General features: G+C 57.4%; 1 protein-coding gene across 1 annotated transcript in view; it reads right to left on the bottom strand.

Annotated features, from left to right (window-relative positions):
- Window positions 1-4,591: 4,591 nt before the first annotated feature.
- The window catches only part of CROCC2 (ciliary rootlet coiled-coil, rootletin family member 2), a 79,202-nt gene continuing 61,572 nt past the window's right edge, over window positions 4,592-22,221 (bottom strand). The window contains exons 28-31 of the mRNA XM_055379988.2: window positions 14,273-14,422; window positions 9,050-9,181; window positions 8,094-8,273; window positions 4,592-6,727 (exon numbers count right to left, since the gene is read on the bottom strand). Of these exons, the coding sequence (XP_055235963.1) occupies window positions 6,641-6,727; window positions 8,094-8,273; window positions 9,050-9,181; window positions 14,273-14,422 (549 nt within the window). The 3' untranslated portion in view covers window positions 4,592-6,640. The remainder of the gene's footprint in view (window positions 6,728-8,093; window positions 8,274-9,049; window positions 9,182-14,272; window positions 14,423-22,221) is intronic.

Below are 22,221 nucleotides of genomic sequence, written 5' to 3'. Positions count from 1 at the left end.
CTGGCCTGGGCATTACTCTGTGCCTGTCTGTCCTTCCTCAGGGGCTCAGCCGGGACCACCTCTATGTCCCCAGGCCCATGGCAGGGTCTGATTCCTGGAACTCACCTGGCCCACCGTGGTCTCTTCTCTTAGATCCTGGTGTTGGGTGATGTTGGCTGTGTGCCACACTGGGGCCCCCAAAGATAAGAGTGCACCCCTCAAAGACAAGCAGGAAAGGCCGGGCTGATGGTAACTGCATCTACCACTGAGGTGCTGGGTGGTTTTTTGTTTGTCTTTGCGTTTGTATCTTCTGAAATATCTCAAGTGAGCACGTGTTGTTTTTCAGTGAGAGCCAGGCACAGTCAATGTTATTTTTAAGAAGCAGTGGAGGGTTCTCTGCGTGTGACTGGGTGTTGCCGGTTCTCACAGATCCTGCACTTGGTGTTTTCACTCAGAGGTTCACGACCCTTTAGACTTTGTGTCAGGGCCAGGTGCAGAATTGTTAAGGAGGAGCTGACCCTGCACTGGCACCTCCTGAAAGCTTGCCCCTGGCGCCTCTCCCACCCTGCATGGGGTGGCAATTCTGTTTGCAGAGAGGCAAACTGGGCCTGGGAGGGGAAGGGCTCTGTCCCGCAGTTAGCCCTTAGGTCACGGTCCCAGCTTTCAGAGCTCCAGGACAGCAGCACAGCCATGGTTCCAGGGCCAGAAAGGTCAAGGCCTCCTGTCTTTGGAGGGAGGCACCAGAGAGGGCGTGGAACTGTAGAATCCCTACTTGAGGCCGGCTCTTGGTGAGAGCCTGGCGAGGAGAGACATGTCTCCACGCACATGCACACGCGTCCACGCACACATGCATACTTATTCATATGCATGGAGGCAGCATATGCACATACGTGGGGCCTCAAGAACATGCTTTAACCCCTTCTTCAGCCCAGCCCTGGCCTCCCTGGTCAGGGAGGGCTGCTCCCACCTCTGGCTGGCACAGGCCGTGGAGTCAGGACAAGGCCCCATGTAGCAGCGTTGGGAACAGAGCTGCCAGGCGTCACCGTGGCGGGAATCAGGGAGAACGCTTTTCTATTTGTCTTTTTTCTAGAAAAACCTGGCAGCCGTCTACCCTCTTTTCAGCGCATTTGGGGCCTGGCTAGAAGGCCCCTCCAGTGAGTTTGCGAAGGTGGGAGGCGGCAGTGCCAGCCCCAGGGCAGGATTTCTCCGCTGAAGAGGTGTTGTCATGGGGACGTGAGGCTTTGACCCCCACTAGGGCTGGCCCACCTCCTGCCCTGTCCCTACTACCCATCCACTTCCCACCACATGCTCCTGCTCTGCTCTCAGAGCCCAGCCCGGGGTGCTGCCTCCCAGCCAGCTGCCCAGGCCAGGCGCCCTTCTCCCCACTGCTGACCTTCTCTTGAGCACACAAGACAGGGACCTGGGTAACAACCCATTTCTGGGCTGGGTTTGGGTCAACTTGGGGGCAGGGCCACCCAGGGCACCTTGGGGCACACAGCGGCACTCAGTGGCTGCACCGAGTGGAGGCCTGTTTCTTCAGGCGGGTAGGCTGGTGGGCCTCACGGGGGTCGCTGAGCAGTGTTGGAAATGCTCAGGCCCGTCCTCGTCCCAGAGAGTCAGAGCTCATGGGCCTGGGGAGCGGCTGGCAGTGGGCCAGACCCTGGTCATGGCCCAGAGAGGCCACACTTCCTTGGGCCTGTACCCTGCTGACCAGCCTCGGCCTGCGCCCTGTGCAGATTTTCAGCCGGGCCTGGGGAGCTGGGGGTTAACAAAAGGCCCCGCTGCTGCTGGGCATTACATTTCATTAAAAAAAAAAAAACAAAAAAAAACAACACAACTCTGCAGGCAAAAAAGAGAAAAAAAAATGTTTTTTTCAGGTGCTAAAAATATTATCAGGAAATACTTTTCAGCAATGTGCTGTTTTAGGCTCCCCTCTGGACTCAAGGGCGCCTTTGTCTCTGCCACAGAAAATCCACATTTATCAAAACCAAAATTGTTTTATCAAGCAGGCTCATGTTCTGTGGCCAGGAAACCCGAGCCTCCCCAACCGGCCTGTGACATTTTAATTTAGGGCCTGAGCGTGTGTGCAATTTAGATGGGGTGCCCCGGGAGCTGCCCTCAGGATGCCCCAGGACTCGGGGCTTCACACAGGCCAAGGTGGGGGTGCCCTCCCCAACCTGCACCTGGTCGGCTGGGCCTGTTTGGTCTTCACAGGGTGGAAGATCCTGGGGGTTCAGGCCTGAGCTGCCAGGGGCAGGGGCTGGCTGGCTGTAGCCCACCCTAGCTTTCTCTCCTTCTCTCCCAGAAGTGGCAGGTGGAGTGCAGGTCCCCTGCCCCAGAAGCGCTGATCCCAAATAAACCTCCACATGCTCCGGAATGAGGCCAGGAGGTCACAGGGACCGAGGGCCGCTCCACCTGCTCACCTGGTCACTGTCCTGTGTGGCTGGTTGGGGTCTTGGTGCAGTTGGCTCCTGAGGGAGTGTGGGGGCCATGCAGCCTGCCCTGTACCTCCTCTTCTCATATACACGGAGCCGCACACACATTGACTCCCATGACGGGACTTCTGTGGTTGATCTTAGGGAAACGATGGGACTGGGGTTCAACACTTCCTTCCCAGGATGTTCACTGCTGCGTGGGCTCAGGCATCGGCTCTCCCTGTCCTGGGGATGATGAGACCCTGCCTCCCATTGAGCGCCTTGTCCATCTCCTGAGTGCCCAAGACAGGACAGAGCCCCATTCTCTGTGGGCTCCAGGATGGCAGGGACAGCCAACAGTGGAGGGACACTCAGGCCCAGGGTCCTCTGATGCCCCGGAGCTTCCGCAGCAAAAAAACCATGCTCTGAGATGTTTTTAGTGATTCGGGAAAACTCTAACGGTATTGTGTCAAGCAAAAGTTTTTAAAAATAGTACTCTGAGTAGCATCCACGCTATGGCCTCAACCATCCTAAGCACACATGTGTTAGAAAAAGGGAGAGTTGGGTGTCACCTCAGGGCTCTGCAGGTCACAGATTATGGTGGTGGTTACATTCTCCTTTCTATGTTTCCCTGCTAACATTTTTTGCAATTAATTTGAAAAGTATGAATGTTTTGGAAGCCCAGATAAACAATGCCCTTGGTTCCAGCTGGCCGGCTTCCTGCCCCGGCTTCAGCCAACCAAAGCTTGTGCTTCCCTCAACCTGGGGTGCTTCAGAGGGCTGGCCTGTCATTGGGTGCCGCCGTCTGTGTTCAACATGGCTCTTCCTCCAGTGCCCCCTCCCCAGGGGGCCTTCCTCTCCCATTTGTCCCCTCCCTGTGTTGGTCTGCAACCCCTGGATGCCTGCAAAGGGTGCTGCCCCCAGACCGAGGCACCTGAGGGCCTGTCAGAGCGTCAGAGCTTCCTGGCCAAAGGCTGGATGGGACCCTCCAACAGCCCCTGCGTGCCCCACATTCCTCGGCGAGCCTCAAGGGTGGCAGGAATCCGAAGGGATTTTGTGTTCTGTCTCAGACAGGAGCTGGGCCCCTGCCTGCATCCCTGCCTTGTGTGGGGGAGGGTCTCCTGGCTTTCAGAAACCCCAGGCACATTTATCGCCTCTGCCCACCGGAGAGGGCAGGCAGAGGAAGAGCCAGACCATGGAGGCCTCCAAGGTCGCAAGCGTATGTGTGGCTCCAGCTCCATGAGGTGGTTCTGGGGGTCCATCCCCTGCAGGGACAGGCCTGAGGGCCACCTCTTGAGTTTTCACTGACACCCAGACTCTCTGTGGGTTCTAGAGGCAGACCCTGAGAGTACCCTCCCCTTGGGAACATCACGGATCTGCGCCGCCTCCACCAGGCTGGCCTCAGGGGCTGCTCCCTCGAGTACCCTGGCCCTGCTGGACCGTGGCTGGGGATGGCAGCAAGGAGATGGACATGGCACTCCCAGAGCCGTGGCTGCTGCAGGTGACAGTGCCTCCACCGTTAGCTGAGTGCTTCTGGCCTCAGCCTGGGCGATACTTCACGTAGGACACACCATGGCCCTCTGGGGCTGGGGTCACCCACTTTATAGACAGGGAAATCAAAACCTAAAGAATCTGTCCAGGGTTGGGTTGCACAGCTGGTGGGGGCACAGCTGGGACCCCCTTGCAGGCAGGCCTGGGCTGGAGGCCACGCATGGTCTTTTCCCCTTGACTCTGGGGAGTGCGTGGGAAGGGGTCCAGCCCCTTCTTCCCTTGGCCTTGCCTCCATGAAGGGGCAGGGGGACCCCAGCATCTGGGGCATGTCCTCTGGTTAACATGGCTCTGCCTGCCCCCTCACTGGGCAGATGGGTCTGGGGCGAGGCCAGTGGCGGGGGAGCCCTGGCCTGGGCTGTTGGGTCCCTGGGCCTGACCCCTCCTGTCGACCTGGTGCAGACTTGTCCCAAAGCAAGGCTTCCTCCTCATCTGCAAACCAGGTGCTCAAAGGGCTGCTGCGAGAACAGAGGGGGAGCTCTCCAAACCCCAGCACGGTTCTCAGTCATCATGAGACCGGAACACAGAGGCCCACACACGACCGCTGGACATGTTTAAGAAAATGCCAATGTATTTCCACTAGAAAAATCCTCTTTTCCTAAATACATGTCTTTATGTTGAATAAGTTAAAATAGCATCTCCTATGCTGATTCAACTATTTATTAAAATTCAAAATTCGGAGGCCCCCACATGCATTTCAAATGTTCCCCATGAGCAGCCAGGGCAAGGAGGGTCCTGAAACTGCCGAGAGCGAGCTGTCTCATCACGGCTGCCTTTCATTGTGATGCTAAGAAATCACCTGGGCCCCTCCCACCTGCGGTGCGTTCCCTTCCTCTGCAGCCACGCTGGGCACCTCCCCTGTGCTGGGAGCTTCAGTCCCTTTGGGCGCTGCAGGGATGCAAAGAGGGAGGCGTGGACACCGCATTCCCCGGGGACACATGGGGGCTCCTGCTGCTGGGGGCTGGAGGGACCGATGCTGAGTCTCCTGCCCACAAATGGGAACCTTGAACTTCTGTTCCTCCCTCCCGCCTTGGCCATCCCTCAGGCCCTTCTGCTGGGCTGCAGAGCAGGAGGCCCCCTCTATGAGGAGACTGTGGATGGGGAAGGAAGGCAGGGAAGGGACATGCCTACTAAGTGCCAGGCCCTGAGCACCACACGCTGCCTCTCCAGTGACCCCCTCCACCTGCCATCTGGCAGAGTGCTCTCCAGCAGTGGGGGCAGGCCTGCCTGCTGTCCTCCACCCCTGACTGGCCATGGCAGGGGGTGCCTATCGGGGCACCTGTGCCACCACTGACTCCTCCTTTGCCCAGAGTAACATCCACTCATGGGTCACCAAGCTCTTCCCCTCAGAGCCCAGGCTGAGCCTCAGAATCCTTCTCAACACAGCCACCAACAATCAGGCAGAGGTAACAGACAGGAAGGAGCCTATATGCCCACCTCTCTTTAGCTATTGATTTTGCACGATTTACAGCATATGGTAACTCCATTACTAAATCCACCAGAAAACCAGGTGTGCCAGGACAGACTATTTTAAGTCCCAGAGTGATCTTGAAATAGACACTGTTGCACATTCAGCCAAGGCTCACAGTAACTGTGATGGGGTGGGGGCCGGGAGCCTCTGGCCTTGCACCCTTAGGCCAGAGTCCTTGCGACCGGGACGGGAGGCCCCTGTGGCACATGCAGGGATTCACTGGGCTGGCTGGTGCCCCCCAGATATCACAAATGACCACCTATAAAACATGCGGCCCTTTGGAGAGGAGAACAAGTCACTCTGAGCAACGGTGATGGAGACGAGGAGTGCAGATAGACACAGGTGGCCCACGCCACAGGCCCAAGATGGCCGCCTGGGTCTCCATAGCAACCCAGCCGGAGTTCCGCAGGACCGTTCCCAGCATTTCCAGGCCGGGAACATGGGAGGCTCTGTAACAGCTTTAAGTGTTACACTCCCCTTCTCCTGGCGGCCAGTGAGTCACAGGGACTTGAATCTGAGTCACTTCCAGCCACCTGCCACCGTGACGGCCGCAGTTCCTGGATGCGGAGGCTCGCAGCCGCTGGGCGTGGGGATGTGGTGGCTGGCCTTGCGGGACATTATGTTTTTGGCTCCGGTTGGTGGAAATGTTTCCCACGTGTTTTCCCGTGTTTACAGAGCTGAGGGCACGGAATGAAGCCGGGGAAGCCAGCCTGACAGGGCCTGGCCCCGGGGGTCTGGTCAGAGCAGCTCCTCCAAAGCGGAAACGGAGTGCCAGGCGGGGGCAGGCTGTGAGGGCGCCAGGCGGGGGCAGGCTGTGAGGGCGCCAGGTGGGGGCAGGCTGTGAGGATGCCCAAGTCCCCGCTCTCTGCCGGAGGGGAAGGGGCTGTCAGAGATGAGCGACCCGCAGCATGGTCCAGCACCAGCTGCAAGCCGAGTCTCCAGGGGCGGGAGGAGCTCTGCGGTCAGCAGGCTCAGAGTGTGCCACTGCCTGAGGACCCTGAAGAGTGAGTGGTGGCCCGGGCGGTGGCTGCCTGCACCCTGTGCTTTCTGCTGTCATCGTGCCCACCCCATTTGAGCTTTGTCCCTCTTGTGCAGAGCACAAGGCATTGGTTTTCCCAACAGTGGTTCCCCCAGCAGCCTAGGGCCTCCAGCACCTTCCCCAGGGCTGCCTGCCCCCGGCCAGTCAGGGCTGAAGGCAGCTAGGCTGCTGGATGGTATGCAGCAGGGCTCACTGTCCTGTCTGGAAGGCCTGGCCGAGGTGGGCCTGTTGCCGCCACTGCACTTCCTGGTCCAGTTGCTCCTTCAGGCTGGCCACCTGGGGACAGGACAGTGGCTCAGGTCAGGTCGGCAGGCTGCACGGCCAGGGCCCCAGGGCATAGAGGCATGGAGGGCTCTGTGACAGGAAGGGCTGGAGGCCATGGTCCACAGCTCCCAGGGAGAGGTGGCATGCATGGGACAGAAACATCAGGCAGACGTCAGACTGACTCCTTTGCTACCAGAGAGGGATGCGCAGTTCCACTTCTCACCATGGATCCCACCCTGCCCACCTGTGGAGGCCTCAGGAGTATGGCCACCGCGCACCCTTGGTGGATGGGCCCGCTTCTATTCAGGCACTCAGAATGAGGCTGGGTGCAGTGGCTCACGCCTGTAATCCCAGCACTTTGGGTGGCCGAGGCGGGCCTTGGGCATCAGGATCACATGAGGTGAGGAGTTTGAGACCAGCCTGGCCAACATGGTGAAACCCCGTCTCTACTAACAATACAAAAAATTAGCCAGGCATGGTGGTGGGTGCCTGCAATCCCAGCTACTCTGGAGGCTGAGGCAGGAGAATCGCTTGAACCCAGCAGGTGGAGGTTGTAGTGAGCCGAGATCACGCCACTGCACACCAACCCAGGCGACAGAGTGAGAATCCATTTCAAAAAAAACAAAAAACAAAACAAAACACTCAGAATGATAAGGAAATAAATAAATGTCCTTTTGCTAATAAATTTAGCAAAAGTGCCTTGGTGGTCGGGGACCCTAACTTGGGGATGACACTGGGCAGTCAGGTCACCTCCTGGGCCTCAGTTTCCTCATCTGTAAAATGAACAGACAGCTCTAAGGTCCTGATAGCTCTGAGCTCCAAGGCTCAGTGGTTCAGCCCAGCAGGTCCGTCACGTGTACGTATGCATGTGTGGGTGTGCAGTGCACACACACGCCCAAGGCTTGGCTATGCTTCCTTATCCACCTCACTGTGCCCACCTCATCCCCACAGGTGCCACGTGTGCCATTGTTTTCCCTTTGTGACTCTGAAGGACAGGTGCAGGGGCCGCCTCTGCGACAACTGTGCATGCTGGGTGCTGTCTAAGCACCTCACACATAATGACAGCTCAGTTGCCCAGTGACCCCTGACAGGAGCTGTCTTCCCTACCCCACTTTAGAGACAGGGCAACGGAGGCTCAGAGAGGGTGGTGACCTGCCCCAGAATCCACACTCCACCTCCCAGTGGGATAAACCTCGTGCCCTCGAGAGCAAAGAAGTGCAGGCAGTGCCTGGAGCGGGTCTGGAGCCCACTGGGTGGCAGTGGAGAGCCCCTGTTGCTAGAGGACTTCAAGAAGTCACCCCTACTGGGTGACTGCGGGGATGCCAGTCCTCTGTCCCTGCCTCTTCCCTCACCCAGGGGGCTGGGGTCCCGACCTTACCTGCTCTTCTAGCACCTTCACCCGCTGCTGGTGGGTCCATTCTTGGGACTCCAGGGCCTGCGTGGCCTGTGGCCGGGCCCCATGGAGACGCTCTGCCTCTGTGGCCAGGTCCCGCTGGTGCTGAGCTGTCAGGTCCTGGAGCCGCTGGGTGTGGGCCTGCTCCATCTCTGCCATCTGGGCCTGGAGCGAGAACTCGGGCATCTCACTGCTGTCTCTCACTGAGGGCTGCACAGAATCCCAGGGCAGGAGTGCCACAGGGTGTTTCACCTGTCCTTGTGGGCCCCACTGCCCTCTGCCGGTGTTGACCTGGCCAGGACTGCCCAGCAGACCTGGGGTTAGGTGCACACGTCAGCCCGTGGGCCTTGGGTTTGGCTTTGGCTGGGCTGGAGACTAAGCCACAGCCTCCAGGGTGGGCCTAAAATCTGTTTTCATGGCACCCCAGGTTCCTTTTGGCTGGGCTGGGTGTCCGGAGGGCATCGAAGTTTGATTCTTGCCCATCCTGCCCCCATCCCCTGCTGGTTTCTGAGGATGGGGGTATATCCAATGTGGACAGGAAGAATGAAGCCTCTGAGGCCCCTTCTGTGGGTGTCAGGTCCCTAGGCCTCAGGGGATTCCCTCGCCCCAACACAAGCAGGTAGCAGCCTCTGGCCATGCCCCACAGGCCTCTCTGACCTCCCTCGCCTGGCCCTTGTGCTGAGAGCCCGGGCCTGGCTCCCACGGGGACTTCAATGTCTCAAGAAGGGCAGGAGCCTTGGGTCCTGGTTCCAGCTCTGCCTGGGGTCTTGGTCTGAGTCTGTATCCATCACATGCAGAAGGTGGTCCAGCCACCCTCCCCATGTGTGCACGTGTGAGATGGAGGTACACCAGCCACCCCTCTGGAACTGACACCCTCCTGGATCCCACCCCAGGTCTGCCCCCAAGCCTGGGGTACGCAGAGCTCCACTGGCCCAGTTGACCTGCAGCTGCTGATTTTGCCTCAGGGCTCCGTCCACCTCCTGGTGCAGGCTGTTCAGAGACTGGTCCAGCTGCTCCTTCTCAGCCCCCAGCCTCGCCACATCCTCCTCCCTCTTCAGTGTCTCTTGCTCCATCTGCAGAGAGCCCAGGAGGCAGAACCTGTGGCCTCCTGGCAGGGAGTGAGGTCAGGCCAGCCCTCCTCTGGGAGCACAGGGATGCCTCTGGGAAGGACTCTGAACTCCCCTAAGAGCTGGCAGCGTCAGGAAGGGCACTGCCCTGGGCCAGGACCCCTGGCCTCACCCAGGTCTATCCAATATCTGCAGCCAGAGTGACAGCTTAAGGAGGAGCATAGGGCCAAGTCCCCATCCAGCTACAGAGCAGCAGATGGCCCCATCAACATCCTCAATGTGGGACTCCCTACATCTTTTAAGGTGACATCGCAGGAGCTACCCCGCAAACCCCTTCTCAGTGTTCCTCCAGGTCTCATGAGCCATGATCCCCTGCACTCTCTGGCACCTGCCTTCTGCTGTTGGCACTCAGGATCTGCTGAGCTCGTACAGGCACAGGCCCTGAGAGCTGGGTACACTTGCTGTCTCAATCCCAACAAGCCTGTGACATTGGCATCACTATCCCCACCGTCTGTCCTCCTTGTAGGCTGCAGGCTGCCCCAATGTGCTCCCTCCTTAGTCACCCACTCCCTACCCCATGGGTACAGGTCAGGAGGGATAAGCTGCAGGTTAAAAATCAGGGAAGGTTACCCAGGAAACAGACATTTTCTATGGGAAAGTTGGCAGGGACCTTTTGTTCCCTTGTGAATGGGCCCTCTGGAGGAAAGGATTGAATCTAAGAGTTCTCTCTTACAGAGAGCAGCACTGGGAGAGGAACACTGTCCACCAGCCCCAGACAGCCTGCTTCCAGCGCCCCCAGATGGCCTGGGGCATGCCTCATGGGGGGTTGGTGTGGAAGGGATCCCATGATGTCACAGGCTCATTGGGCCAGGCAGGCGCTGAGGCAGGCCTGGAACCCAGGCCCTGCTCTCCCAACCAGGCTGCCTCCAGGCTCTGCCATGCCCAGCCCTGAGGGTCCTGCCTGCTGGGGCTGTGTCCACAGGTGTGACAGCCTTGGGCTGGAGTGCCAGGTCAGTCCTCTGTTGGCCCCAATGCCCTCTGTCGGGTGCTGGCCCTGGCCCAGGATTGGGCAGCAGACCTGGGGCTCAGTGCACACACTTGGCACACCACAAACCTGCCCTCTTAGCTTCAGGGCTGGAGCAGGCCTGGTTTCGGGCCCTAAGACAGAGGGGATAATTTGCATGGGTAAAGTTTGTTACAGGGTCAGTGGTTGGAACTTTACAAAAAATAAGGGTTCCTTTCTTCTTCAGGACTGAGAAAAACAGAGAGTCCCCTGCACTGAAAAAGGAAGTCCTGTTTCTTTAAAAATCCAGTTACACTCCTGGAAGTGCATGTTATAAAGAGAAGAGAAAAGTGAAATCCAAAATAAATAAACGGCCACATCCGGGTTTCCCCTCCTGAGACACCAATAAAGGGTTTATGGGTTTGTGGGCCCCTCACAGCTGACCTCCTGGAACTCATTAGCTGTTCCTTCCCTCCCCCTCCTCAGGCTCCAGGGACTCACGGCGGGCACTGTGCCCACAGCTGCCTCTGCGTCCCCGGGCAGTGCTGTCACAACCAGGGCTGATGCAAGCCCCCTGCACCTCCACCCCCAGCAGCGTCCACGGGAGGCCCCAACACCCTGGCTCCATGGCCCAGGGCTGGGCCCCCTTCAGTAACAGCAGCAGGGGCTGGTGACTGGACCCCATTGGCTGGCCCTACTCTGGAGGGCAGGTGGTCCTTTGTGGACAAGCTGGCTGGTGGCTTTCATGACTGTCCTGACCTGCTGGCCCCTGGCCCCTGGGCAGGCTGGGCTGCGGGGCCTTCTGCAGGTGGCAGTGAGTCCTTGGGAAGGGCCACCCTGCTCTGGGGTTCACCCCTGAGGCCTCAGCACCTGCCTTCCCCACTTCATAGATGGGGGCACTGACCCTGCGGGGGCCAGCTCAGCAGATGCCATCCTCCTCTCCCCCATCCTGAGTGCCCATCATCCTTCCAGCTGCCTCCTCTGGAGCCCCGTCCCACTCTGGGGCCCCCTGCCTACTCCCAGAAGGGGGCTGTGAGGGCATCAGAACCCTGGGCCCACAGCTGGTGCAGCCCGCTCTGCAGGGCCAGCCTGGGTAGCTGTGTGGACACCTTCCCTGTTCCTGCAGGGCCTCAGCAGCACACAGCAGAGGGACAAGGGGCTGTCCCCCAGGCTCCACAGATGGAAGTCCAAAGACACCTGCCCTTCCCACCCCTCCCCCTGCGCCATCCAGCCTGGGATGGTGAACAAACTTCCCAAGGAGAACAAGCTCAAGCCCCCCAGGACGCTGGAGGTGGGAGCTTGTGGATGGGTCGTGGAGCCGGCAACACCGGCTTGGCTTTCCAGGCCTGTCCCTACAGCTGGGTGACCCACAGTTTACCTTGACCTCTGGCTCTCCTTGATCTCGGCAGCCACTCTGAGGCTGCATGAGCAAGGGTGGCAGGAGAGTAGCTGGGAGGGGGTGGGTGTGGGGCTCTGGGGTCAAGGGGCCATGAGGAGGCCTGGGTAGTGGGCAACAGGGCCCAGGGATGCCGAGCTGGAGGCAGCCCCTCCAAAAGCGTCCGGTCCAGAGGGAGGTGGGCACAGCTTCCGCGGGGACTCTGGCCTCAGGCCACCAGGACTACCCCACCCTGTACCTTGGACCTACAGGGTGGGTGGGAGCTGTGCCCATGTGCCCATGTGATGCACCACCCTCTCCACTCAGCCCCGTTTGTGAGCCAGTCGCCGTGCAGGACACTGATGGTGCCCTGGAGTCATTTAAACAACCCATGCTGTAGAAAGGGCAGTGTCCAGCCCTGAAGCCCTGGAGAGCCACCATGTCCCCATCAGGGAGGAGCCCAACTGTGCAGACAGCTTGAGAGGCCGGCATCAAGGAGAGGAGGATGAACAGAAAGAGGGATCGGTGTGAGGCCACCCCGTGGGCTGGGGCCATGTGCCCACTCTGCCCTCACCTGCCAGGTGGGGGCCCTGCATGCACCCAGACCCTGCTGTGGGGGGTAGCGAGACCCCCAGTGTGAGTGCCTGGGTGTGTGTGGAGTGAGTGCCTGGGTGTGTGTGTGTGGAGTGAGTGCCTGGGTGTGTGTGTGGAGTGAGTGCCTGGGTGTGTGTGTGTGGAGTGAGTGCCTGGGTGTGTGTGTGGAGTGAGTGCCTGGGTGTGTGTGTGGAGTGAGTGCCTGGGTGTGTGTGGAGTGAGTGCCTGGGTGTGTGGAGTGAGTGCCTGGGTGTGTGTGTGTGGAGTGAGTGCCTGGGTGTGTGTGTGGAGTGAGTGCCTGGGTGTGTGTGGAGTGGGTGCCTGGGTGTGTGTGGAGTGAGTGCCTGGGTGTGTGTGGAGTGAGTGCCTGGGTGTGTGTGTGTGGAGTGAGTGCCTGGGTGTGTGTGTGTGGAGTGAGTGCCTCGGTGTGTGTGTGTGGAGTGAGTGCCCGGGTGTGTGTGGAGTGAGTGCCCGGGTGTGTGTGGAGTGAGTGCCCGGGTGTGTGTGGAGTGAGTGCCTGGGTGTGTGTGTGTGGAGTGAGTGCCCGGGTGTGTGTGGAGTGAGTGCCCGGGTGTGTGTGGAGTGAGTGCCCGGGTGTGTGTGGAGTGAGTGCCTGGGTGTGTGTGGAATGCTCACAGAGGACAAGAGAGCTGCCTCTCAGGTGATGGGGAGGGGGTGCTGTACACAGCAGGCTCCTCCTTGGTGGGCCCAGAGTGACGGCTGGGGTGCAGGCTCCCAGAAGCTCTGCCTGCTTCCTGGAATGCCATTTCCTCTTTATTGGGCTGTTTCCCTATCAGTCGACCTGGCGGCTGTGCGCCCCTCATCTCCCCGCGAGTGGTTCTGCTCCGTCTGGTTTCATGCGTGGGAGCCAGGTCCACCTGCGTCCAGGGGCCGAGCTCAGTGGCCAGGATCACTGGATCACCCACCCGCCAGCAGGGTGCCTCCACCTGGCCTCACCTCTGCAGCCCACCCCTGGACACAGTGGTCTACGTTTGTCTGACCTTTGGGCTTGGAAACCCTGTCTTGCACCGGGGAGGCCGGGGGATGACAGGACTGGGTGATGACCGTCACTTCACCCCTTGACCACTGAGCTCTTCCTGGTCTCTCACCCTGTCTGCCCAGGCCCTACCGGGAGCTCAGGGGCCACTATCCTTGTGAGCGTTGAGAAGGGAGGTTGTGGGGCACCTGCACAGGCTGGCCCACCTGTTGCTCCAACAGCAGGGCATACCCCAGGGGAGGGGCTATCTCCACCATGAGCAGGGGCCTCTGGGGCTCTGGGGTGTGTGATGTGTCAGGCCACTCGGTTTCCAGCAAAGCTGGGCTCAGACACTGGAGACAAAGCCGGGGATTTGCCCCCATCCATGGTGCCTCCCCAGGGAGAGCCAAAGGCAAGGCGCACACGACACCACTGGCGGGGCTGTGGCCACCTGCGGGCGTCCTGACCCTGAGCTTAGTGCCACCCCGCTTCTGTGAGGACACAGAAGCATGCGTGGGCCAGCGCCTCGCCCAGCCGCGCCTCTGCGGACCCCAGCCAGGAGCTCCTCCTTCCTCTCTAAGGACCACCGCAGCCGCCTACCTGTGCGAGCTGAGCGCGCAGCGCCGCGAGCTCCCCCTGCAGACGCGCCCGCTCGGTGCGCAGCGCCGCCGTCTGCTCCTGCAGGACGCGCCTCTCCGCCTGCGCCTCGGCCGCCTCCTGCCCGCCGCTGAGCCTCTGCGGCCTACAGAGCACCTGGGCCGAAGACGCTGGGCGTGGGCCAGGGATTGGGAGGGCCCGAGTTTCTGAGAGCGGGGTCGTTCCATCTAAGGCTGGCTCTGGCCTCAACTTATTTTCTCCTAAACGGCGTGTCCACAGCTGACTCCTCTGTTGTAGGGGTGCTTACTGTACGGCAAGAAATCCAGCCCCCTGACTCCCTGTGGGCCCCTCCAACCTCAGTTTCCTCATCTGTCAGCGGGGGACTGGATGGTGCCTGGGTCTCTGCAGGCCTGCTCACCTGCCTCCAGCATCTCTCTAGGCCTCCCTTCACGTTGAGGGACTGATTCTGCAAAGGACCACAGGGCCTCTTCCCTGTAGGCCTGTTCACCGCCTCCTGGTGACAGCGTACCCTGCCCTCCTGGTCACCCTCACCTGTCGCAGGGGCTCCAGCGATCCCTCAGCCTTCTGGCACCTGTGCTCCAAGTTTGTGAGCTGTTCTTCCAGCAGCTTCCCCTTCTTGGCCAGGCCTTGGCTGTGCCTCCTGCTCCCTTCAAGGGCCTGGTGCAGCGTTTCCAGTTGCTCCTGGGGGGAAGGAGAAACAGGGCCCACCTGGAGACACTGGGGGTGGGAGGCCCTGCAGGGAAACCCTGGCCTCAGGGCATCTGCCTAGACCGTCTGGCAGGACCGTATCGCTGGGATGAAAACAGCAAGAACGTGGTTAAGGACAACCTGAACTGCGTTGATCAGGTGGTTGTGTTTGCAATGTAACCTCAAAGGTGTGGACCCCCAGGAAGCCTGAGACGAAAGTCCTGGGGGTCTGGTCTAGCGTGGGCAAAGGCTTGGGCTTGGCACGTTCTCTGCTGCAGCCAGTGGTCTCAGAGGGCACATCAGTGGCATCCCTGCCCTGCCTCCAGCCTTGGTGGCTCCTACTGCCCTTGGGATAAAGCCTGAGGTGACCCTCCCCAAGGCTCCTGGAGCCTGTTCGGCTCAGGCCCTGCTTGCCCCTTCTGCCATCATACTGCATGTTCTCCTGCTTCAGCTCCCACCTGGGGACATGGCTAGTCCCAAACTGAGCTCAGGAGCTCCAGAGTCCGTGAAGCTGGGATGGCCCATGATCCCCGCTGTGTCCCTCACCCCTGCGCCCTCTTCTCAGCCCCTCGGCCTTCAGCCTGTCCAAACCGCCATCATCCACTTGGGACCAGTGACAGCCCTTCAGTTTCCTCACTGTCCCCAGGTGCCACCCCATGATGGCTGAGGGTGCATTTCACTTGACTATCATCGGCCATGCCACTGCCTTGCTCTGGGCCTGTGGTGCTCCCAGCTGCCCCCAGGACACTGCCCGGGGAACTCGCCATCCCTTCAATCACGTGCACCTGCTGCCCTCTGTGCACAGCCTCCCCGCTGGCGCCCCCACCCTACGCTGCTGCCTTCTCCTCCTGCTTGCAGGAATCCTGCCTCCCTGTCATCCCAGGAGGGAGGATGGCACCCGAGGTGTCCCCTGAGCCCCAGAGCTGGCAGCTGTTGGGCCTTGAGAGGACCCCAGACGTGTGAAGGAGATTGCAAGGCGTCCGTCATTGGAAGCTTGTTGACTGCAAGTTGGCCTGGTCAGGTCTCGATGAGCCCCCAGCCCTTGCACCTTCCTGAGGGTTTTGTGGGAGAAATGGCCGGCTCCTTCTGGGGTGGCCGGATTCTGAAAACACTTTTTTTTTTGGTCCGACACTTTGTTACTTTAAAAAAGGAAAAGAAGGAAGACAATGCTTGTACCTCAGACTGTGATGCTTCACACTTTGTGCAATTTTGAAAATTATCATTTTCTATATAATTTTCCAGTAGAAAAGCAGAAGTTTTCTACAAATATGGCTTAAATATTTCATGGCAGTTTTAAGAGGTCCCAAACCTCTTGTAATGACTCAGCTTTTATGGAATTTGAATGAACCGTAATAATTGAGTGGTTCTCCTTTAATCACAGCCCCACTGGCCCCAGTGAGTTGCTCTCATCTCTTGTGTCCCTTTGGCTCTAAATCCTGATGCTGTGTGAGAGGCAGGGTGGCAAAACAAACCTTGAAAACGTGGATTCAGTCTGAGGGCTTAAGTAGCTACAGGAAAGAACCCCAGCCCTTCTCCCCCAGAGCTGAGTGCTCAGGGATGAGCCTGGGCTCCAGAGGCTCCTACCCCAGAGCCTGAGCAGGGACGAGCCTGGGCTCCAGAGGCTCCTACCCCAGAGCCTGAGCAGGGACGAGCCTGGGCTCCAGAGGCTCCTACTCCAGAGACTGAGCAGGGACGAGCCTGGGCTCCAGAGGCTGCTACCCCAGAGCCTGAGCAGGGACGAGCCTGGGCTCCAGAGGCTCCTACCCCAGAGCCTGAGCAGGGACGAGCCTGGGCTCCAGAGGCTCCTACCCCAGAGCCTGAGCAGGGACGAGCCTGGGCTCCAGAGGCTCCTACCCCAGAGCCTGAGCAGGGACGAGCCTGGGCTCCAGAGGCTCCTACCCCAGAGCCTGAGCAGGGATGAGCCTGGGCTCCTGAGGCTCCTACCCCAGAGCCTGAGCAGGGATGAGCCTGGGCTCCTGAGGCTCCTACCCCAGAGCCTGAGCAGGGATGAGCCTGGGCTCCTGAGGCTCCTACCCCAGAGCCTGAGCAGGGATGAGCCTGGGCTCCTGAGGCTCCTACCCCAGAGCCTGAGCAGGGATGAGCCTGGGCTTGCAGCCAGCATGTGAGGCTCCAGTGTCAGTCTCCCCATCTGGGGCATGGGTATGATGCAGTCTCACAGGGGTCTCGCTGAGACCAAAAGAAGGCTGGGGCCGGGCGCTGTGGCTCATTCCTGTAATCCCAGCACTTTGGGAGGCTGAGATGGGCAGATTTTCTGAGGTCAGGAGTTCGAGACCAGCCTGGACAACACGATGAAGCCCCATTCCTACTAAAAATACAAAAAATTAGCCGGGCGTGGTGGCGGGTGCCTGTAATCTCAGCTACTTGGGAGGCTGAGGCAGGAGAATCACTTGAACCTGGGAGGCAGAGGTTGCAGTGAACCAAGACCGCGCCACTGCACTCCAGCCTGGGCAATGAGAGCAAAACTCTGTCTCAAAAAAAAAAAAAAAAAAAAAAAAGCAGGCTGGTCGGATGCTGGATTCTGAGATGCCCCCAGGGAAGCTGTTACAAATGAAGAGCTTGCATGGAAGGCTGGGAGTGAAGGCTGGGAAATATCTGAACAGGAGCAGAAGGGACAAAGGCCTCGTTAAGTGTCCTGCCGGCTGCACAGAGAAGGACAGGACAGGTCACAAACACTCACCAAATCCATCCTTTGGGCTCTGGAATTGGAGTCCTCAGCCTCATACCCATTTATCCACTGGGCGACGATGGGCCAATTCGATTGCCCACTGGCAGGTATCCCCTGGTCTCCCTGCACTGGCGAGCTGCCCTATCCTGCCCTCAGGCCAGTCACAGGACAGAGTTAGCTCTGGACAGTCCTCAGATACAAGGGGATCGGAGCCCTTCACTCCACACAGTGGGACTCTGGGGCCAGACAGAGGGCAGGGTCTGGTGCCAGTTCATGGCGGCAGGGCCTCCTCTGGACTCTGGCCTGCCCTGCTGCCTCTGCATCTATTCTATCAGCCTCTCCTGCTTTGACCATACTAGTATTATAGCCTGTTGTACTATTCACTTTCAAAATTTTCTTGGAAAATCTCAAACATCTATTCTTTCCTGTAAACTTTGCAATCAGTTTGTCCAGTATTCTCTAAACACATCACAAACAAATAGACAAAACCAAACCAAAAAAGCAAATGACCAATAAACAACTGACAAAGCAGGAGCATAAACAAAGATCCACCCAGACGCTGATCAAAAGAAAACCGTCATCCCTGCCCAAAGCCACAGCCTCTGCAGGAAGATGACGTAAGCAACAAAAAGTGGCACAAACATGCACTCATGCTTTCAAATAACCCCCAAATTTAAGAAGAAATAAAAATGGAAACTTCTAGAAAACTGGTAAAAAGGAAAAGAACTCACATCAAAAACTGATGGGACACGTACCAAACCACAATTAGGGAAAATGGGATCACGTTAAATGCTCTTACTATTAAAGAGAAAGCCCAAGCATAAACAAATTACTTATTCCTTTCAAGAAATAAGAAAAATTACAACAAAAAGAGGGTGTTGGCTGGGTGTGGTGGCTCATGCCTGTAATCCCAGCTCTTTGGGAGGCTGAGATGGGTGGATCACTTGAGCTCAGGAGTTTGAGACTAGCCTAGGCAATATGGTTTAACACCATCTCTACAAAAAAAAAAAAAAAAAAGAAAAGAAAGAAAAAAAACACAAAAGTTAGCCAGGTGTAGTGGCATGTGCCTGTAGTCCCAGCTACTCAAGAGGCTGAAGTGGGAGGATCGCTTGAGCCCAGGAGGTAGAGACTGCAGTGAGGCGAAATCATGCCACTGCACTCTAGCCTGGGTGACAGAGCAAGACCCTCAAAAAAAAAAAAAAGTAAACTAAAAATAAAAATAGAGTGTTCCTAGAAATAAAAGCTGAAATCAATAAACTAAACAAAAATAAAAGAAGAGATACATTGATTCTTTGAAAAGAGGAATAAAACATGAACCGTTGGCAAATCAGATTAAGGGAAAGAAACAAATCTCCAACACGAAGGACAGAAACAGATGTAACTCCACATGTAAATAAGGTACAACTACGCATATAAAGCAGGTGTAACTGCTGACAAGACCATGTATATAACGAAGATGATGCTAAGCAGACGTATGTGCAGGTCTTTGGCAACGTATTGAATGTGTAAGATGAGTTACACTCCCACAGGGCAAAACTGACCCGAGAAGAAATGGAAAACTAAAGCAGACCCTTGACAGAAAAGAGATTGGAAAGGGAATTAAAGTGTATTCTTTATGATGACAGGAGCTGCGGAACATGTACAGGGGAGTTCAATGAACCTTTCAAGAAAAGTTATTTTGAGTGTTCCAGGTGATGGAAAAAGTGGAAAGCCCACCAACTCATTTTATAAAATAATACAATTTTCTTAACACAAATAAATCTGAAAACTATGTCACCATAAAGGAATTACAGATGCAAAAATTCTTGACAAAACACTGAGAGTAATCAAGTCTGACTGTGGCTCAGTGTCCACCTTGTGGGCCCCGCCGGCCCTAAGCTGCTCTGCTAGCTTTGGGCATATGTGGACCCCGGAAAGTTTTAGAACCTGTGACTGATGCTGAGTTGAGCCCCCACAGGCGGGTGACCTGCAGGGCTGGCACTGGGGATGTGGGGAGCTGGGGGGGGGGTGTGTGGCACGTGGGCACAGCGGGGGAAGGAGGCCTGGGCAAGAGTCCAAGAACGCCGTGAGCTTCCCTGAGCCATGGAGGCTGTGACTGGGCACCAGTCCAAGGGTGGCATGGGGGGCCTTTCTGAGCGGGCATGAGGCTGTGGGTGATGCTGAGTGAGTGCCAGGCCTCCCGCCTGCTCAGAGACCTGGCCAGCTACTTGGGCACTGCTGCTGCGTTCCGTGCGTGTCCTGACGCCACGGGCTGGTCCTGCACGGCTGTTCTATTGAATTCCCAGGGTAGCCTTGGAAACGGGGAGGGATTTGCTCTCAAACAAGAATCTTACTGTTTGCATAGCACAGCCTACCATTTAATTAGAAAAATATGTTTTTAATTAACTTTCTCTTGACAAACACATCGGCTTATGTGAAACGGGGGGAAAAACCAACCCACGAAAGCGGAAGAAGTTGAGTCAAAGGCAGAGCTGGCTCTAGACTGTGCTGGGAGCTTGGCAGAGCCAGGAGAGGCGCCAGGCCTGCCCTACTGGACCCTAGCACCCCCCGGCTCAGCAAGGGGCATGGGGCAGCAGGGAGCATGGCTGTGTTCCCAGCCCCCCGGCTGGCTAGAAAATTTCAACCCTGAGCTCTCTGCCTGGGTTTGCTGTGTGTCAAAAGCGGGGGCCTCTGGTGACTTAGGTGTGTCTGAATCCAGAAACCCATCACAATGACCAATAGATTACAAAATGTTGGAAAAACTTTCCTCAGAGCTGGAGACCAGGGACTTGGAGGACTCCCGAGGGCAGATGAAACCCACTTGGCCTAAAAATGGGTGAAATAGTAATTGCCAGAATTGTAAGAAAACATTGACACCATAATGATAGATTTTAGCACATTTCACTAAAAAAGTTGAGCAAATTCTAGACCAAGCAGAAAAATGCATACAGACAAAGGTCTGATCAATGTCAGAGACGTCCTCTGCACTCATGTGTGGAGACCCAAAGTTGGACCCCCATGCCCCCATACCCTGACTCAGAAGGGTGAGGGCTGGAGGGAGCTGCAGGGGTGTTGGGGAGGCAACTCTGTACTACCGGGACCTCAGGGAAGAGGGTTGCTGTGGCTGGGGGACCCGGGGATCCCTCCATCCCTGTGAGGCAAGCAGCTGGGGAGGTGGAGGACTGCACCGTGACCGTGCACTGGAGGGCGCCGCTCCCACCCCGCCCACTTCAGGAACAGAACAGCTCCGGGAGGGCCAGAACTCCACTGCTGGCTCCCCACATTCCCCACAGCTCCCTGTGGCTGCGGGATCTTGGAACCCTTCTCTCTGCCTTTCTTTTGAGCCTGAAATATTTGGATGGGGACACATAAAGTCCCTGATGGGTTCCTCTCCACTCCCAACTTCAAACGAGGCCAGAACTCCTTTCTTTAAAGACATGCAAAGGAAAAAAAAATCACAAAACTAGTATCCACTGGGGTTTGAGAAAATAAAGTCGATCTGAGGAATCAGATCTGAGAGTCTCTAATGAAACAGAGAAGTGAGCTACTGACACACCTCAGAAGATGGTAACTAGTGTTCTCAAGGTGAGGACAGGGCAGGGGTCTTGAGGTGGACAATCCAAAATGAAAACTCAGGCCGAATGAGGCCACTGTGGGGACAGGAGCAGCAGACAAGATGCGGCAGATCCTGAGATTAGCTGAGTAAGAGTAAGACCTGAAATTCTCCTGGGACCTTGGGGAAAACCGAGATGACAAGGAGAAATTCAAGATTGAAGCCAGGAGGACAGGTCCAGGGGATCAGTATTGGGATGCTGAGAATTCCAGGACAGAAGAACAGAGAAGAGGGAGAAGGAGAAGAGATGTTTTTTTACAGTGGAAGGAACCTCTGTAAACAGAAGGTAGATTTGATTCTGCAAGTAGGGAGGGTTTGCCAGGCTAGGTAAAAATAATGAAAGGGGCCGACACGCCCACATTTTGGTGACATTTTTGAATTTCAAAAACAAGGAGGCCTCTGGCTGCCACTCTGGAAAGAGCACTGACAAGAAAAACACAAAGAACCCAGGGAATCTGCACATTTCTTGAACCCATCTGAACTCAAGGTCAGAGGCAAACAAGGAGCCTGAAATCGAATGAAAACCAGGCCCCTCCAGGAGAGATGCCATGAGCGTCCCCACCCATCAAACCAGCGGCATGGAGTTCACCAAAGCTGGTAACACGTTGCTCGGACCCATGTGGCAGGCAGAGCCCTCAGAGGGCCCTGTGAGCTCTGGCCCTGACGTTATCCTGTGATTACGTTGGATTCATGGCCAGGGGACTTTGGGGATGTGAAGAGTTGACTCTGAGTTAAGCAAAGGGTGACCACCCAGGTGGGTCTCACCCACTCACGCACACCTTCGGGTGTCGGCAGAAGGGAGCCGTGAGGTGTGAGGCACGTGGAGATGGGGGGCGTGGAGTGCAGGCGCTGCTGCCACACTGTGGCACAGCCAAGGAAGCCCCTGGCTAGGAGTGGGGAGCCCTTGGCCGACCGCCCAGAAATGAGGCTCAGCCCGACAACGCAAAGAGCTGGACTCGCCACGCTGGGATAAGCCCGGATGCCCCCAGAAGCACCTGGATGAGCCCAGAGGAGGACTCTTCCCCGGGGCCTTGGGTGGCCCAGCCTACCCCATGACTGTGAGACCCAGAGGGGAGACGCCAGTCACACCATGCCAGGCTTCTCACCTATGGGACTGGGGGCTCAAAAGTGGGGTTAAGTCATCAGTAATTTGTTGCAAAAAGTAGTGCACCAGGTGTGGGCTGCTGTGGGTAGAGAGCCCTGGGGTCCACAGACACCAAGAGAAGTTCAACCTACAGGCAGGAGAGCCCAGAGCCCCCCTGGGGGGCAGGTTTGGAAGAGGGGATTGTCCAGAGCAGGAAGTTTTAAGGAACAAAAGTTTTAGTTCCTAGGGCGCAGGTGGAAGCAGTGCAGCTGGGAAGGGAAGGGACAAGACCCTCGGCCCCTGGAGGGGGCAGGGCGCTGTCCTGGCCCAGCCATAAGATGCCCTGGATGCAAATGCTAAGGGAAAAGAGGATGAATAAATCATCCCTGCCATGCAAGACAGGACAGGCAGGAAAGACACACGGAAAGGAG

Source organism: Gorilla gorilla, chromosome 11 (genome assembly GCF_029281585.2).
Source record: "Gorilla gorilla gorilla isolate KB3781 chromosome 11, NHGRI_mGorGor1-v2.1_pri, whole genome shotgun sequence".
In the NCBI taxonomy this organism is placed as follows: domain Eukaryota; kingdom Metazoa; phylum Chordata; class Mammalia; order Primates; family Hominidae; genus Gorilla; species Gorilla gorilla.
This window is presented reverse-complemented; position numbering and strand designations above follow the sequence as displayed.